Source organism: Sciurus vulgaris (genome assembly GCF_902686455.1).
Source record: "Sciurus vulgaris genome assembly, chromosome: 4".
Classification (NCBI taxonomy): domain Eukaryota; kingdom Metazoa; phylum Chordata; class Mammalia; order Rodentia; family Sciuridae; genus Sciurus; species Sciurus vulgaris.
In genome coordinates, this window is record NC_136464.1 from 140,840,189 (window position 1) to 140,857,137 (window position 16,949).

At 36.7% G+C, this 16,949-nt stretch overlaps 1 protein-coding gene across 1 annotated transcript in view; it reads left to right on the top strand.

Annotated features, from left to right (window-relative positions):
• Positions 1–4,221: 4,221 nt before the first annotated feature.
• The window catches only part of DNAJC15 (DnaJ heat shock protein family (Hsp40) member C15), a 62,554-nt gene continuing 49,826 nt past the window's right edge, over positions 4,222–16,949 (top strand). The window contains exon 1 of the mRNA XM_079138559.1: positions 4,222–4,374. Within this exon, the coding sequence (XP_078994685.1) occupies positions 4,276–4,374 (99 nt within the window). The 5' untranslated portion in view covers positions 4,222–4,275. The remainder of the gene's footprint in view (positions 4,375–16,949) is intronic.

Genomic DNA, 16,949 nt, shown 5'->3' on the forward strand with positions numbered 1-16,949 from the left:
AAATGAGCTAAGGAAATGGGCAGACACTTCACAGAAGAAGATACAGAGGTGATCAACAAATACATGAAAAAAGTGCTCATCTCCCCTATTAATTAGAGAAATGCAAATTAAAACCACCCTAAGATTTCATCTAACTCCAATTAGAATGGCTATTATCAAGAACATAAGCAATAATAAGTGTTGGCATGGATGTGGGGAAAAAGGCATACTCATACATTGCTGGTGGAGTTGCAAACTGGTACAGCCACTCTGGAAAGCAGTGTGGAGATTCATCAGAAAGCTTGGAATGGACCATTTGACCCAGCTATCCCACTCCTCAGTTTATACCCAAAGGACTTAAAATCAGCATACTACAGTGATGCAGCCACAGCAATGTTCATAGCAGTTCAATTTACAATAGCTAGGTTGTGGAACCAACCTAGATGCCCTTCAGTTGATGAATGGATAAAGAAACTATGGTATATATACACAATGGAATATTACTCAGCCATAAAGAATAATAAAATTATGGCATTTGCTGGTAAATGGATGAAGTGGGAAAATATCATGCTAAGTGAAATAGGCCCAGCCCAAAAAACCAAAGGCCGAATGTTTTCTCTGATATGTGCATGACAATATATAAAAATGGGAGGTAGCGGGGGAGGGGGAGAGAAGAATGAAGGAACTTTGGATGGTGTAGAGGAAAAAGGGAGGGAGGGGGTGTGAATGGAAAAACAGTAGAGTGAAATAGTATTACCCTATATATATGTATGGTTACATGAATGGCATGAATAAACAATAGAAATGAAAAGCTGTACCCCATTTGTGTACAATGAATCAAAATGTGTAAAAATAAAAAATATTTTAATTTAAAAAAAAGAATTGGAAAATGCAGGGATATTCAAATTGCAAAGTACCATTACCACTCTTTGAGATTATCCCAGGACTGTGCTAAGCACTTTGTATGCCTTAAGTTATTTTGTTTTGTGGTACATGTCCATAGTAGAATATTACTCAGCGATAAAGAAGAATGAAATTATGGCATTTGCAGGTAAATTAATGGAACTGGAGATTATCATGCTAAGTGAAATAAACCAATCCTGAAAAACCAAAAATATAAAAAAATAAAAAATAAAATAGGTGAAAAAGACAATATAAAGAAAATAGTAACTATCCCCTTAGTAGAACTTACTGAGATCTGGCACTATTCTAACAGTTTACAAATTTGACTCATTAAACCCTCACAAGGAAGGTTCTATTGCTACCCCCTTGACTGATAAGGAAACTGAGGTTCAGAGAGGTCCAGTTGTTGTTGTTGTTATGTTTATTTGCTATAAGTCCTTTAAAATCAACAAAATATTAAAACACTTTTTAATCCCAGTGACTTGGGAAGCTGAGGCAAGAGCCAAAAAGTTGAGAAACTGATTTGTATATGATGTTAAAAAATAATGTCCAATGTATTATTAATATTATGAATCCTCACAAGTTCAAAGTCAGTCTTGGCAACTTAGTGAGACCCTGTCTCAAAATAAAAATAAAAAAGGGCTGGGAGTATAGAAGAGTCAGAATATTTTTTTAAATTTATTTTTATTTTAAACAAATGGGAGTGAGTGGTAGAGCACCTCTGGGTTTAAGTCGTAGTACAAAAATAAATAAATAAATAAATAAATAAATAAACTTTTAAAAAACCTTTTCTTCTTTAACAACGTCATTTGAACATACAGTAATCTATCTTTGAGATGGTACAAATTTGAAATGGTACAACTAATAAAAAAAAATGACCCAATGAAAATTTAATATGGCCTCCCCTTTGAATTTTACAAAAAAACATTTGTCCTTGTTCTAGAGGAAGCCAGAAAAGTGAGTGTAGCTAAATTAGAAAGAGATCCTTGGGGATTTCGGTGCTCTTGTCTATCTTTTCTTTGCTCATGAGGGTGAGTCTATCAAAGAACCAAAGACTGAGGGATAGTTTCTGTGGAAATTTTTCTTTAAAATGGGCTGCTTCTGTAGGAGTAGATACGCAAGGCAGCACTAGAATGGGGTCAGTCAAGTTGATAAGCAGACAATAATGACTCAGGTTGGAGTCTGACCTGAGATGCTACCCTGCCCCATTACCCACCTTGCTGCTCTCCCCCTAGCTTAGTTCTCCCTTTCCCCCTTTTCTTGGTTTCTGTTCTGGAAACTTCCAATCCTTGAGCAAGAACAACTGTCCTAAAAAAGGCCGTAGCTTACCTGGGTCTGACTCTAATTGCTTATTTGCTCTAGAACAGCAGCCTGTGACTGCTAGGACCTGGCTGCTAGGGTATGTCATAAACCTGTGATAAACTGTAAACTCCAAGGACCCAAAGACCTTATTTGTTTGCCTTGATGTTAAAGGCCCCACGCCCAGCACATTGCCTGAGACCTAACAGATGTTCAATAAATATTTATTGACTGAATAAATAAATGCCCTGGAGGCCCCAATATAATTCATTTGATTTATTTACTAGTATCCTTCATAGTTGTGGATTGGTTTAATAAAAATTAATTTCTGCAATAAGAGCAGGTCTCTGAAGAGTCAGAATATTTTTTTAAAATTTATTTTTATTGTAAACAAATGGGATATATCTTGTTTCTCTGTTTGGAGTCAGAATATTTTTACCCCAGTCTTACATGACACCTGTTTCATTTCTTTGTGTTTGCTTCTAGTTGAAATTTTTGACATTCTTACTCACCATTTCAGTGACTGAATGTTTACCAAATCTTCTCTGACAACCCCTCTAAAAATAGCCATTTACACCTGTAAACTCCAACTCTGTGGTTGTTGCTTCCATTCTCTCATTTCCTTCTTTTCTTTTATTCTTTCTTTTTTTGAAGGGGAGGAGGATACTGGGATTGAAACCAAGGGTGCTCTACTACCGAGCTACATTCCTAGTCTTCTTGTTGTTGTTGTTCTAATTAGTTATACATGACAGCAGAATGCATTTTGACTCATTGTACACAAATGGAGCACAATTTCTCATTCCTCTGGTTGTACATGATGCAGAGTCACACCGGTAGTGCAATGATACATGTACACAGGGTAATAATGTCCATCTCCTTCCACCATCCTTCCCATCCCCTGGATCCTTTCTGTTTTTATTTTGAGACAGGGTCTCACTAAGTTACCCAGGCTGGCATTGAACTTGTGATCCTCCTGCCTCAGCTCAAGTAGCCCTTTTCTTTTTTCAGCCTTACAATTTCTCTGAGTCAGAATGTCGGACAAATGTTCTTCCCCTCCTACACTTAAGAAGAGATTTGAGGAGGTTAGTGAGCACTTCCAGGAACGCAAAACTGAAAGAAGAGGAAGTACAAGCTAGAACTCAGCTTTCTTCCTTTCTCCCTCTCCAGGTCTCTGTATTGCTGAACAACGCACGTGCTCAGGGCATTATCGCAGTGTCAATGTTACCTTCCCTACTAGATTGTGAAATCCTCCACGCCCTAACCTCTCAGGAATTCTAATATGAACTACATAGAGAAATGAATGACACTTAAAACTTTTAATTAAGAAATAGGGGACAAAACAAAACAAAAACAAGACTTCTCTTTGCTGATTTTACAATGGGCATAAAGGGCAAAAAAGTTGCCAAGTTGGTATTAGCAGCTGGAAAACCCTATACAAGCGTCAAATGTTGGCTAATTTTTGATCCAAAAAAGCTTGACCTTAAAATTTATAATACAGTGGGTTTTTCTGCATCCAAGTTAGCATAAAACCGGTGGGGAGTGAGATTTATGTACTCGCTTACCAGTTTCTCCTCTGTAATTTCACCATAAATGTAGCCATTCATTTATGGGGGTGGAGTAAGCAAACGGCCTCCTCCTGGGTGGGAGAACGGCGGCATTAAAGAGAAGTGTGACCAGTTGTGGGTAGGAAGAAGACCGGGCCCACTCTCGGGCAGCTGGCCTTCCTGTCTCCTGGCCCAGGCATCCCACCAGACCCACCTCAGACCACGGGGCTGAAGCCTAGGCCCTGGGGTGGCCTGGGGTCCCCACCAAGCAATGTCCCAGAAGCCCCAGCGTTGGCTTTGGTCCTGAGGATCTGAAACAAAAAAGCCCACACGTTCCAGAACCATTGGCTTAGAGTTGATCCCTGTCTTTGATAGGGGCAAGTTGCCCCAAAAGGAAGTGAGAACTTGATTTACCATTCCTTTCATTCCATTCACCAACCTGGCCAATGAGGCAGCCACTAAAATCGCGAAATTAACCAGTCCCGACAAGTTTGTCCCTGCGGCAGCCTCGTAGAAGGCGGGGCAGCGCGGTTCCCCGGGCCACATTGCGATGGCTGCGGGTGGTGGCGTCGCTTCTAGCGAGAGGCTGCGTTACGCCGAGTACTCGCCTTCCGGGAAACGGCCGGACGCCGACCTCGACTACGGACTGGTGAGCCGGACCTCGCCCGCGCGGCTCTGTACCCCCTGCGCCCTCGTCCTCCCTGCGTTCTTTCACTTTCCCTCTCCGGCAGCGCATCTGCTGGGCGGAGAGCCTGCTCCGCGTAGCTTCGACGACTGGGCGTGGAAGACAGCCCGGTGAGGGTCGCTGTCTCCTCAAGGAGCTTCCAGTCTCGTGGCACACACTGACGGCAGCCGGCGACTGAGTGCTGAGTGCTGGGTGCTGAGTGCTGGGTGCTGGATTATCCTGTCGCCTAGGAGACGCGCGTCGGGTCTTGCGGGGGATATGATAGGGTCATAGGACTCTCCTTGCGGAACGCGGTGGTTAAAAACCACCGTCTGAAGAATGAGCAAAAACAGCCACTCCGAGAAAAGAAGAGGGGAAAGTGCTTTAAGTTAGCGGCTCCCAAGTCTGGGGCAGACAAACTAGGTTTAGTCAGAAATGGCAAGTGGTTTCAGGTTAGAGTTGGGAAAGGGGAGTGTCCCATAGAAGCAATACAAACCACATGAATTTTGAAGTTTTTTTGAGACATATTTATTTTTTGCTCTTTTTAAACTCATGCATAAAAATGTAAAATATTAAACATATTTATGGGGTACCGTATGATGTTTCGATACGTGTATACATTGTAATGTTTAAATCAGGGTAAGCAAATCTGTCTCCTCAAACGTTTATGATTTATTTACGGGAAAAACATTCAGAATCCTTTCTTTCATTTTATCGTGCAATAGCACATCAGAACTTCTATCTAGATCTGACCTGTTACTTAGTACCCATCCACCTCTGCCCATCCCTTTCTATTCTCTCCCCAGCTTCCGGTAACCAGCATTCTTCTTTCAGCCTCTCTGAGATCATGCTATTTATATTTTCCACATATGAATGAGATCTTATGACTTTCTTGTGCTTGCCTTATTTCATTTAACATAATGATCTCCTTTTCCATCCGTATTGTGGCCAATGACAGGATTTTATTTTTTTTATAGCTGAATAGTATTCCATTGTGTTTATGTACCATATATTCTTTATCCATTCATCTGCTGATGGACACTCAGGTTATTTCCATTTCTTGCCTATTTTACATAATGCTGCAGTGAACATGGGAGTGCAGATGTCTCATTGGCTTATTTATTTTGGTACTGGGGATTGAACCCAGGGGTACTTAACCACTGATCCACATCCCCAGCCCTTTTTATTTTTTATTTTGAGACTGGGTCTCACTGAGTTTCTGAGGCTGCCAGGGTTGCTGGATTATAGGTAGTTTTATTTTCAATTGTTGAAGAACTTCCATACTGTTTTCCACAATTGCTATACTAATTCACGTTTCTCCCAACAGCACCGCAAGGATACCCTTTCTTCAAAACCTTGCCAGCACTCATTTGCCTTTGTCTTTTTTGATTATAGCCATTATTACTGGAGTTTGGTGATATCTTTGTGATTTTGATTCACATTTCCCTGATGACAATGATGTTGACCATTTTTTAATATACCTGTTGATCACTGAGATTTTGTTTTTTGAGAAATGTCTATTTAGATTATCAATAATATTTTAAATCTGGTTATTGGCTTTTTGGTATTGAGTTTTTTGAGTTCTTTATGTATCCTGCATAACTCTCTTGTCAGATATATAATTTACAAATATTTTATCTTTTCCATTGTCCCTTCACTAAGATGATTGTTTCCTCTGTTGTGAAGAAGCTTTTTGGTTTGATATAGTTCCATTTGTCAGTATTTGCTTTTGCTTTCTGTGCTTGCAGGGTCTTGTGCCCCAAATTCTGGTGGATTCCAATGCCCTGAAGCATTTCCCTGTGTTTTATTCTAGCATTTTTATTGTTCCAGGTCTCACATTTAAGTCTTTAAGCTAGCAGGTCCTGGTGGCACCCATCTGTAATCCCAGCAACTTGGGCAGCCAATTTAGCCAGGCCCTAAGCAACTTAGTGAGACCCTCTCTTAAAATAAAAAATAAAAAGAACTGGGGATGTGACTCAGTAGTAAAGCATCCCTGGGTTCTATCTCCAGTACAAAAAAAAAAAAAAAATGAAGCTATTTGAAGTTAATTTTTTTAACTTGTAAGAGGTAGTTTAGTTTCATTCTTCTGCAGTGTATATGTAACCATATTTAAAAAGTAAAAGAAACAGGTGGATTTAATTTTAACACTGTATTCTATTTAATCTGATACATTTATAATATGTAATCATTATAAAACAGATATTTTATATTCTTATTTTATACTTATACAGCACATCTTAATTTGAATTAACCACATTTTTAATACTCAGTAATCCCATGTGCTAGTGGTTATCTTATTGATCAGTGGAGTTCTCAGAGATAAAGGGGCAGGTACTAGAACATAGGAAGCGTTTTATATACTACATGAAAGAGTTGTATGTCCTTAGATCACAGTACCATTTTAATACCTAGAACAGCAGACGAATGACAAGTTGGGCTATTAGAAAGTTCTCTCAGATGGGTATGGTGTTGCACACCTGTAATCCCAGGAACTTTGTAGGTTAAGGATCACAAGTTTAAGGCCAGTCTCAGCAACTTAGTGAAGCCCTAAGCAATTTAGCAAGGCCCTGTCTCAAAAATAAAAATAAAAAGATATGGTTGATATAGCTCAATGGTAAATTGCCCCTAAGTTCAATCCCCAGTACAAAAAAGAAAAAACAAAAAGTTCTCACAGACCATGTGTAAGAACAGATTAAATGGATAAAGTCTGTAAATGTGATTGTTTTATCCTTTTCCACCCCACCTTCCCTGCTACTACAACACACAGTGATATATCTTGCCTTTAAATGCACTACTTGTTTACTAAACAAATAGTAAACTATGGTCACATTGTCTTGTGATATCTTTTATGTTCACTTGTCATTTTCCAGCATTTTTCTTAGTTTTTTAAGAGCAGAGATCCAATGTTGACTTTCTATTAAGCACTCAATTTGTAAGGACTCAATTATCATTACTTGATACATTACTGATATATTCCTGGATCAGTTAGGTGGACTTACATAGTAAGATTGCAGAAAACAAGTAAATCAAGTTTACTTTCATTCAACACACCATTTCTTAAGTACTGCTAGGTGTCAGGTACCATCCTAGGGCCTTAATACATAAGTAAACAAAAAATAAAAGTTTAAAGCAACAAACTCTTTGGTTTCCTGTTCTGTCTGATACATTCCTTCCACAATCCTGTGAAGAAGTTCCTCACTTAATAAACAAGAAAACAATTCTTCAGAAAGTTATAAATAAGTCACCCAAGATTATTCCCCTAATGAGTGGCAGACTTATGATTCCAAGTCCTACATTTTTCCCACTATAACTTACTGACTTCTTAGAGGTAAGACTTTCTGGATAAGGTATTCAGTCTTTGATGTAACTGGATAAGATTAGGTAGAAGGAATTTCTTTATAGAGAGTTGTGAAAAATTCTGTCAATCTGATTTGCTAGTTTGTTGAAAGCTCTAATATTTTTATATTTTTTAGGTATTTTACCTGGAAGGGGAGAGAACATACAGAATCAGATATTAGTTAGGAGGACTTTTTAGTAGTCTAGGCATTAGAAGGCTAGTGGGCCAGTGATACTCACCCTCTCCATCACAGTGTCCCTTTTATAGCAAATATTTTGTAAACTGTCCTATAATATCCTGAAATGAGATTTTTAAAAAATTAATATAGTATTCTAATGGAAGCATAAAAGTGAGGGGTGAGGATATAGCTTAGCGGTAGAGTGCTTCTCTAGCAAGTGTGAGGCCCCAGGTTCAATTTCCAGTGTTGCTAAAAAAAGAAAGAAACATACATAAAGGTGAAATAAGTATTTTATTACAAAATAATATGTGACTTTAAATATGTAAATACTCAGCATGGCTATATTAGGAGACACAATGAAGTTAAGTTCGTTGCTTATGTACTGCAACAATACAAAGAATCATGTGTATGCCATGATATAAATGCAGACTATTAGATATATTGGTATTTCAAATATCATAGGGCTGTTTTCATCAAGTTGAATTTTCCCCCCAAAGGGTAAGCAATTTGTGGTAAAATAGTGAACAAAATTGATTTCTTTCCCTCAAATCATATGGCATTTGTACTTAGGGAATAGTTAGTCTATACTAAAACAGTGCAAAAATGATATAATTTATATATATCAAAGTTCTGGACTTAAGGTGATCATATACAGGCTTTTACCTACTTAAGTCCAGAGGAATCTTTTGAAATCTTCAGCAATGCAGAAAGTTCTTTGTGATGTTATGTCTTCCTTCACATTTTAGGACTTCTGGAATCAGTAGTACCCTTTCCACAAAGTACTCTTCCTCCTATCCAGGTTATCCTGCAACCAAGAAAGGCCTCTTGGATTTTCAGATGCTCCTGTTCTGCTTCTGGTAGGAATCACTAATCTAGTCAGGGACCAATGAGTTAGAAGATAAAATTGTTGATATCAAGTTTGGGGGAACTTGGAAGTGCTGAAAGCAATGGGAAGCTGCCAGAGTTGCATTAGGAAAGGGAGAGAAGGCCTTGAAAATAATAGAAATTAATATTTGTCAAGGAGCGAAAGAAAAATCTTTCATACTTTTTTTGTGTGTGTCATCCTAAGTGCAGCTTCTTTACATTGTTTTATTTGATCAAGTTCTGAACTTGCTTTTAGACAAACTGTACGTATGTTTTGGAGATATTTGTTTGAGTTTTAAAAGGGAAATAACAGAATATGGGTTGTTCTAGTGGACAAGGACTGAGCCAATTTAAGTGTGCATCTTTAGGTTGAAGCTAGATAAAATGAGAGTAAGAGTCTAAATGCTTATTGACTGGACCTTTAAAGGCATAGAAGGCCATACTAATGAATAAGCATGGGTAATGGCTTGTAAATATCACTAACATCAGAGGTGACCTCACAAAAGGTTCAAGAGTCTCTAGGACTTCTGCACAGTGAATGCAGCCACCTCTGCAAGTTTTTCACACTCCATAAGAAGCTTCATACCATTTTTAAAATTCAAATTTATTTATTATTTTAAATTTATGTACAATGAGGTGATTGAACCCAGAAGTGCTGTACCACTGAGGTACATACCCAGTCCTTTTTAAAATTTTTTTTAATTTTGAGGCAGTATCTTGCTAAATTACTGAAACTGACCTCAAACTTGTAATCCTCCTGCCTCAGCCTCCAAGTCTCTGGGATTATAGGATTGTGTAATGGTGCCTTTTAGAATTTATTTGAATGGCCATAAAATATGTCTCTATTGCTGTACTTTTTGAAATAGTTTTTTTCCCTTGGGTAAGTTAACCTTAAGAGACCAAGAATCAGTATTCATTGGTCCATTTAGGAGATTTAAAAGATTAAAAACATAAGCAAAATGCCTGTGTAGTACCTTGAATAAAACCACGTTTCACAGTGGTTTAATAGTCTGAGGTCATGGTCAAACTTGGCTCCAGCAGAGCTGATTCTTATAGAAAAGTAGGAAATAAGCTTTAGTTAAGAAGATAATATTATCAATTTTTAAAACAGTTTGAACAAAACTCGGTTTGTATGAGGTGGTAGCTATTTAGTTTCTAGTTTTTAGTTTCCTAAAAAGTGCAATTCCTGGTGTTATCAGGATAGACATAAGAAAATTAGCCACAACTAGACACAGTGGCTTTTGCCTGTAACCTCAGCCAATTGGGAGACCGAGGCAGGAGGATTACAAGTTCTGAAGTAGTCTTGGCAACTTATTGAGAACCTGCCTCAAAATAAAAATAAAGAGCACTGAAGTGGTAGCTCAGTGTCCCTGTGAACCCAATCCTCACTACTGAAAAAAAGAAACAAACCAAAAATGAGCCATGTGTTTCATTATAAGCAAACATAATACTTGAAAGCTAAAAATCTGTCAGACATATTAATTATCAAGCATTAATTCATTACCAAAAAATAAAAACATTTCAAAGCTTTGCTTGGCAATCACATGGATTACGTATTATACATCCATATTTTAGTTTTGATTCTTTCCTCTCCATAATACCTTATACCATAATAGGAAGCTAGAATGTAAGCTTAATGGACAGGGACTTTATTTGCTTTCTAGTATTTATTTCCAGCTTTTATATTGGTGCCCAGGATGTGATAAGTATTGGAAACAAATTGTTGAATGAATGAATATTGTTTTGGAATGGGAAGAAATGAGAAAAAAATGTTCTTAATGAATGGAGGTAAGAATTTCTGGTTGCCTCAATGAGTCTCACAAACAAAAGTACAAAATTCAGCTCATCTAGAATGTAGCTCAGTATGTCTCTTCCAGATATGCTTATTCTCTTTCTTCCTCTGTCTTGAATAATGCCATCATCAATTCCATTTTCTCCTTTATACCAACCTTCTTTCAGCTAGATTGGACTCTTGGTCTTTATCATCTCTCTTCTGACCTGTAGTATTAGCCTTTAAAACCAGGTCTTTTTACTTTAGGTCTATTTCCCTTTCCAAACATCATACGCCATCAGTTATTTTTCCATAATACAGACTTAATAATGTTATTCCTGTTCATCAGGTTACCAAGGCCCAAGCTTTTCTTGGGGTGGTGTACAGTTTTCTTCATGTATTGACCTCCAAATGGTTTCCCTAGCTGCATTTTCCATCCCCATAGACTGCATAGTAACTATATTGAAGCTACCTTGGGCTTCCACTGTTTCCCTCATGAAATTTCACACTTCTATCATTTTACTTTAGCTTTCTCTTCTGACTAAAATTCTTTGCCAGACAAACCTCTTCCTTTTGTAAGATTCAGTTTATGTGATTCAGAGCCTTCCCTGATCCCATTTTCTCTTCCCTAGTAGAAGAAAGTTGTTTCATATTATGTATTTCCTCAGAAAGTCATATATCCTTTTATTCTGGTAATCATTATAATGTATCAACATTATTTATATCCATGTTTGTGGAAGGCACTTAGAATTTGAAGAGCTCAGGGCAAAAACTTTTTCTGTGGTGGGCTTTATAATTGGCACATGGTATTCACTTAATTGTTTTTGAAACAGTTACTAACTTCGATGTGTGACTTAATGCAGATGTTTGATTCTGCTATCATATTGATATTTTTCCTCGAGGGTTCTCTTACATGTTAACCTTTAAGGGAGAACAGAAGTAAGAGTTTGTAGGCACAAACTTACTGCTCTTTCTCCAGAGTTTAGCAAAAGTCCTGGCATATGGTAAATAAATCTTTGTATGTTTATATGGCACATGTTAAATAAATATTTGTTGAATGAGTGAATAGTGTCTGTCATTCCTCTTTATCACAACTACCACTCCCCTTTTAGGGAAGGAGAATAATTTTTTCTTTTTTAATTTCCCTGTGATATGACTGTTGTCTGTCTTGAACTGAAATGTTACAGTCTCAAGATAGATACTTTAGCATTTTATAACACTTTCAGGCAATTTGTATTTATGAAGAAGGTTATTTACTGCTTATGCTGTTTTGAGAGAATAAAATGCCTTTGGGGAATTTGTAAACAATTTTCATGCCTTTTTTTCTTTTTTTCCAATAGTAACAACTATGATGGAATGGGCTGTTTTCCCAGTTTCAGAAATTTTTTGATTCATAGGAGTGGAACATTTATTTACTTTTTCTTTTCTTTTTTTTTCTGGTGTATATTTGAAACTACTAGGTGGTGGTAAGAGATATTTGACCTGACCCACTTGTTGATTCACTGGCATTATTCAAAAATAATACTCTCTTTTTTGAAATATTTATATTTTAACTGAAATTATATAATCTCTACAGGCAGGGATCAAGTTTGGAGGATCTTCATTCTCTCAGCTCCCAAAATGATGTCAGGCACATTGTTGCTGCTCCCTAAATCTTTGTTGAATGATTGTATTAAATGAAACTACTTTGGAGAAAAATAGAAGATTAGGAAAATGTTTAATAGAATAATGAATGGTCAGCCTTAAGGAATAAAAAACACAGTAATATAAATTAGAACCCAGGGGTGCTTAATCACTGAACCACATCCCCAGCCCTTTTTATTTTTTATATAGTGACAGGATCTCATTAAGTTGCTTAGGACCTCACTAAGTTGATGAGGCTCCGTTGAACTTGATGTCCTCCTGCTTCAGCCTTTTGAGTCATTGTCTTTTTAACACTTCATGGCCTAAAATCTAAGCATCTAATAAATATGTGTGACTTACGGTCATAGTACTCTGGCTTCTGATTTGCTTTTCATTTTATTGCTTATTGATGCTTTCAATAACACAATCTCCAACTTAGAAACAGGTTCTGTGTTTAAAGTTTAATTTAATTTGGATTAATAAATTTGGGGGGAAAAAGTCAAATTCGTGGAAGCTATAAGCTGGGTGTTTATCTAGAGGAAATAAGTATGCAAGGATTGCTACCCCTAAGGACTGAGGACAGCAAACCTAAAGGGGTTAGTTAGTAAGCATTTTAGACTCTAGCCTATAGAGCCTCTTTTATGACTACTGTGCTATTGTAAACACAGCCATACACAATACATAAACGTGGCTATGTTCCAGTAAACCTTTATTTACAAGAACGGGTGCTCTAGAATGCACATTTAGATCAAATTTGAATACCCAAGTAAAGACAGACTTTAGTAAGTGTTGTCATTTTGTTGTTGTTCATTCTTTTACAGAGTTCCATTTTATTTGGTATGGTACTGGGGCTAAGTGCTGTAGTGGATACAAAGATGAATCAAACATGGATTTAGTCCTCAAGGGACGTGTCCAGTCCTCTTGACTGAGAACTCTGCAGTAGCAAGAATCATGTCTGATTCACTTTGATAAGTTCCCCTAGGGCTAAGCACAACACAGAGCAGGTTGTAGATACTTAGTAAATGTCTTTTCAAAGACAAGTGAATGAAGGAGTAAGCCATAGGTGTCACAGAAAGATATATGGATAAAATGCTTGAGTTCAGAGGAGTGATCCATTGTTTCTAGTTTGAGAAATTAAAGATTTTTGAGGGAAAGTTAGTGAATGAACTAAACCTTGAGAAAGGGGAAGAATATGAGCAAAGTGGATAACCCATTTCAGCCTATCCTTCCATTCTATAAAACTTGCTATCTCCTGTTTAGAAACAATTGGAATATCATGTAGTTCAGAATTACTCATATTCATTCTCATTTTTAAATTCCAACAGACCTCTTCCAAACAGTATGATTATTACCTTATTTTCTCAATATAAGGATTTTTTTTTTTTTCCTTCAGTATTGGGAATTGAATGCAGGACCTTGTGCTTGCTATGCAAGTGCTCTACTACTGAGCTACATCCCTAGCCTTTTTAAAATTTCATGTTGTGAGTTAGGGTCTTGCAGAGCTGCCCAGACTGACCTTGAACTTGCAATCCTCCTTCCTCAGCCTCTCAAGTAGCTGGGATTATAGGTGTGCACCACCTTGCTTTGCTATGGTAAGGATTTTTGACTGACATTTTTATAGAACATTGTTTTAGGATCATAAAATGTTTTATTTTTCTCCTCTGGATTTGTTTGCCCTTAAACAGTTCTACCCAATTTGAAAAATTTCACATTTCTGTCCTGCTCCCATACTGTTAGTGGTCTTTTCTATTTTCATTCATTGAAGATACAAAAATAAGATGTATGAATTTGTTGAATTAATTACGTACAAGCAAATAGTGAAGGAGTAAGGAGGGGCTGTAGTTGTAATTCAGTGGTAGAGAGCTTACTTAGCATGTGTGAGGCATTGGGTTTGATCCTCAGTACCACATAAAAATAAGTAAACTAAATAAAGGTATTATGTCATCTACAACTAAAAAATTAAAAAAAAATAGTTAAGGATTAAGTAAACTAACTTTTAGTGAATGTCTGCTATGTACCAGTTATGTGATAGTTTCTCATAATCTGTGAAGTTAGATGCTACTTTTCACCATTTTACACATGAGAAACTTGAGGCTCAAAGAGATTAATTGTCTCAAGGTCATACTGCTAATAACTGGTAGGACTAAGATATGAAACCAGTTTTGACTCCAAAAGTCCTTGACTTTTTACTATACCACATTGCCACTTCATCTTTTAGATATCAGAAATCTATGAAATCCAATTTCAAGAAAATGATGTACTGTCTTAATTTTTGTAGTAATTTTCAGTGTCTTCAGATGCTTCAGGATGTGCTTAAAAATTCTTCATCTTTAAAGTAGACTTAATTTTATTTCATTTTAACTCAAAAAGGAAGGAAGGAATAATGTATAATAAAAATTTAAGCTGCATTACCAAACTAAGACATTTCTGCCTAAAAGGAAAATAGGCTACTGAAGAGAGTAAAAGTAGCTTTCAAAAAAAGGGATGAATTTCCAAGCATGAAGAAATAAGAAAACCTACAAAATGTTGCAGGTCAGATATATAACAGACAAAAGCCAAGAAGGAGCATTTCAGAACTTCTTGTCAGAGACTTCAAAGTCGGTATAATAAAAGCTTGTAGAAGGCCTTGATAGGAAGGAGGCTAGCCAGAGACACAGCAGGATTCTTTTTTTATGACCAGGGTGCAAATTTAAGTGCAGGGATAAAACTGAAGATACCAAAGATCAGTGCACTTGTTTTTATTGAAGAAAGAAACATTCGTTTCTAAAATGTATTTTAAAGTAGACAGGTCAGAACATTTTCTGATTTAAGAAGTTAAAAGTTAAATCTTCCCTACCAGGTGGGATCTTTCTAAGATTTTTCTTCTTTCATAACTTGTATCTCCTGCCCCTGATTTAAAAATAAACAATTATGTAATACTATCATATAGTAATTGTAATAGCTGCCATTTATTGAGTGTTCACGTGTCATGTTGTGATGTATATAAATGCCCTAATTCATAAAAATTTATGCCAACCCAAGGAATTAGTTATAATTATTATCCTCATTTTAGATTACCCTTATGAGGACCAGTGAGGAAACAGGACAAATAACTTGACTAAGGTTGTGGAGCTGACAATAGAGAGCTGAAACTCAAACCATATTTCTTTGATTCCAAAGCCTGTGACCCTACAACTATGTTTTATTGAAAATAGGTAGGTAATTGGAATATGTTAGTACTGTTAATGTTTTGGTTAACATCATTCTGGCTTCTTTTTTCTTTTTTTGCCATGCTGGGGATTGAACCCAGGGCTTCATGCCTGCTGGGAAGCTATTTACCCTTGAGCTATACCCCTCACCCTCTTTTGTTGCTTTTTTATATGTATAAATGCTATACATTCTTTTTTTAATGACCTACTTTTATTCTCTACTTCATATATAATCACTAACCATTGTTCAATATAATATTTAAATTATTTAGTTGATGTATATTTTTGATTGCCTTAATTTGTTTTAATTATTCCCCTATTATTGAGTATTCATGTTTCCAGTTTTTATATTATAAATAACACAGTGATGAACATTCTCATATATGTTTTATGCATCTTTTTGATTATTTTCTTAAAATTTTTGAATTGTAGTTACACATTATGCCAATTACCAATATCAGTTCAAGAGATTGTTCATTGAACCACTCTCCTGAAAACTTATAAGACTGAATTGCTGGTTAAAATGTAAGCCTCTCATTATTTGTAGTTTCTGTACTGGTGATATGACAGATTGCCTCATGGTACATCCAGAAGAAAGGTTGAAGAAGGAACTAGTAATTCCACTTGTATACTTATCAAACTGTTTGATTGTTTTAATCAAATATAAGAATATTAAAAATACACCTCGGGTGAGGGAGGGAGAGAGAAGATAAAACATTGTGAATGATATAGAGAATTATCACCTATAATCCCAGTGACTTGGGAGGCTAAGGCGGGGGGATCACAAGTTCAAAGCAGCCTTAGCAATGACAAGGCGCTAAACAATTCAGTGAGATGTTGTCTCTAAATAAAATACAAAATAGGGCTGGGAATGTAGCTCAGTGGTTGAGTACCCCTGAGTTCAATCCCCAGTACCAAAAAAAAAAAAAAAAAAGGAAATAGAGAATTATAAAGGACTAAGGACAACAATGACCTCTGCTAGTGTCTAGTTTAACATTAGGTAATTAGATGATACTGTGTTTTCTAGGTAATATAAAAAATGACCTACTAATAAGCACAGGACTTTATAAGGTTTTTGTAAATGGGCATTAAAGTAGAATAGGGAGCCAGGCACAGTGGCATACACCTGTAATCCCAATGGCTGGGGACACTGAGGCAGGAGGACTGAAAGTTCAAGGCCAGCCGTGGCAAGTTAGACCCTGTCTCAAAATTTTAAAAATTAAAAAGAACTGGGGTTGTAACTCAGTGTTTGAATACCCCTGGATTTGATCCCCAGTACCACATTTTCTGGAGGCTGAGAGTGTAGCTCAGTGGTAGAGCATTTGCTAGCACATGTGAAGCCCTCAGTTCAATCCCTAGTGCAGCCAAAAAACAAAAAACAAAACAAAACAAAAAAAACCTTTCTCAATCTAAAATACAGGAGAAATCTGCACAGTCAGGGTTCTCTAGAGAAGCAGAACCAAGTAATATGTATGTATGTATCTATTTCAAGGAATTGATTTATATGATTGTGTGACAGCAAGTTTAAAATCTATTTGGTGGACCCCCACAGCCTAAAAACTTTCAGGTAGAAGCTGAATCTTTGTGTGTGAGTGTGTG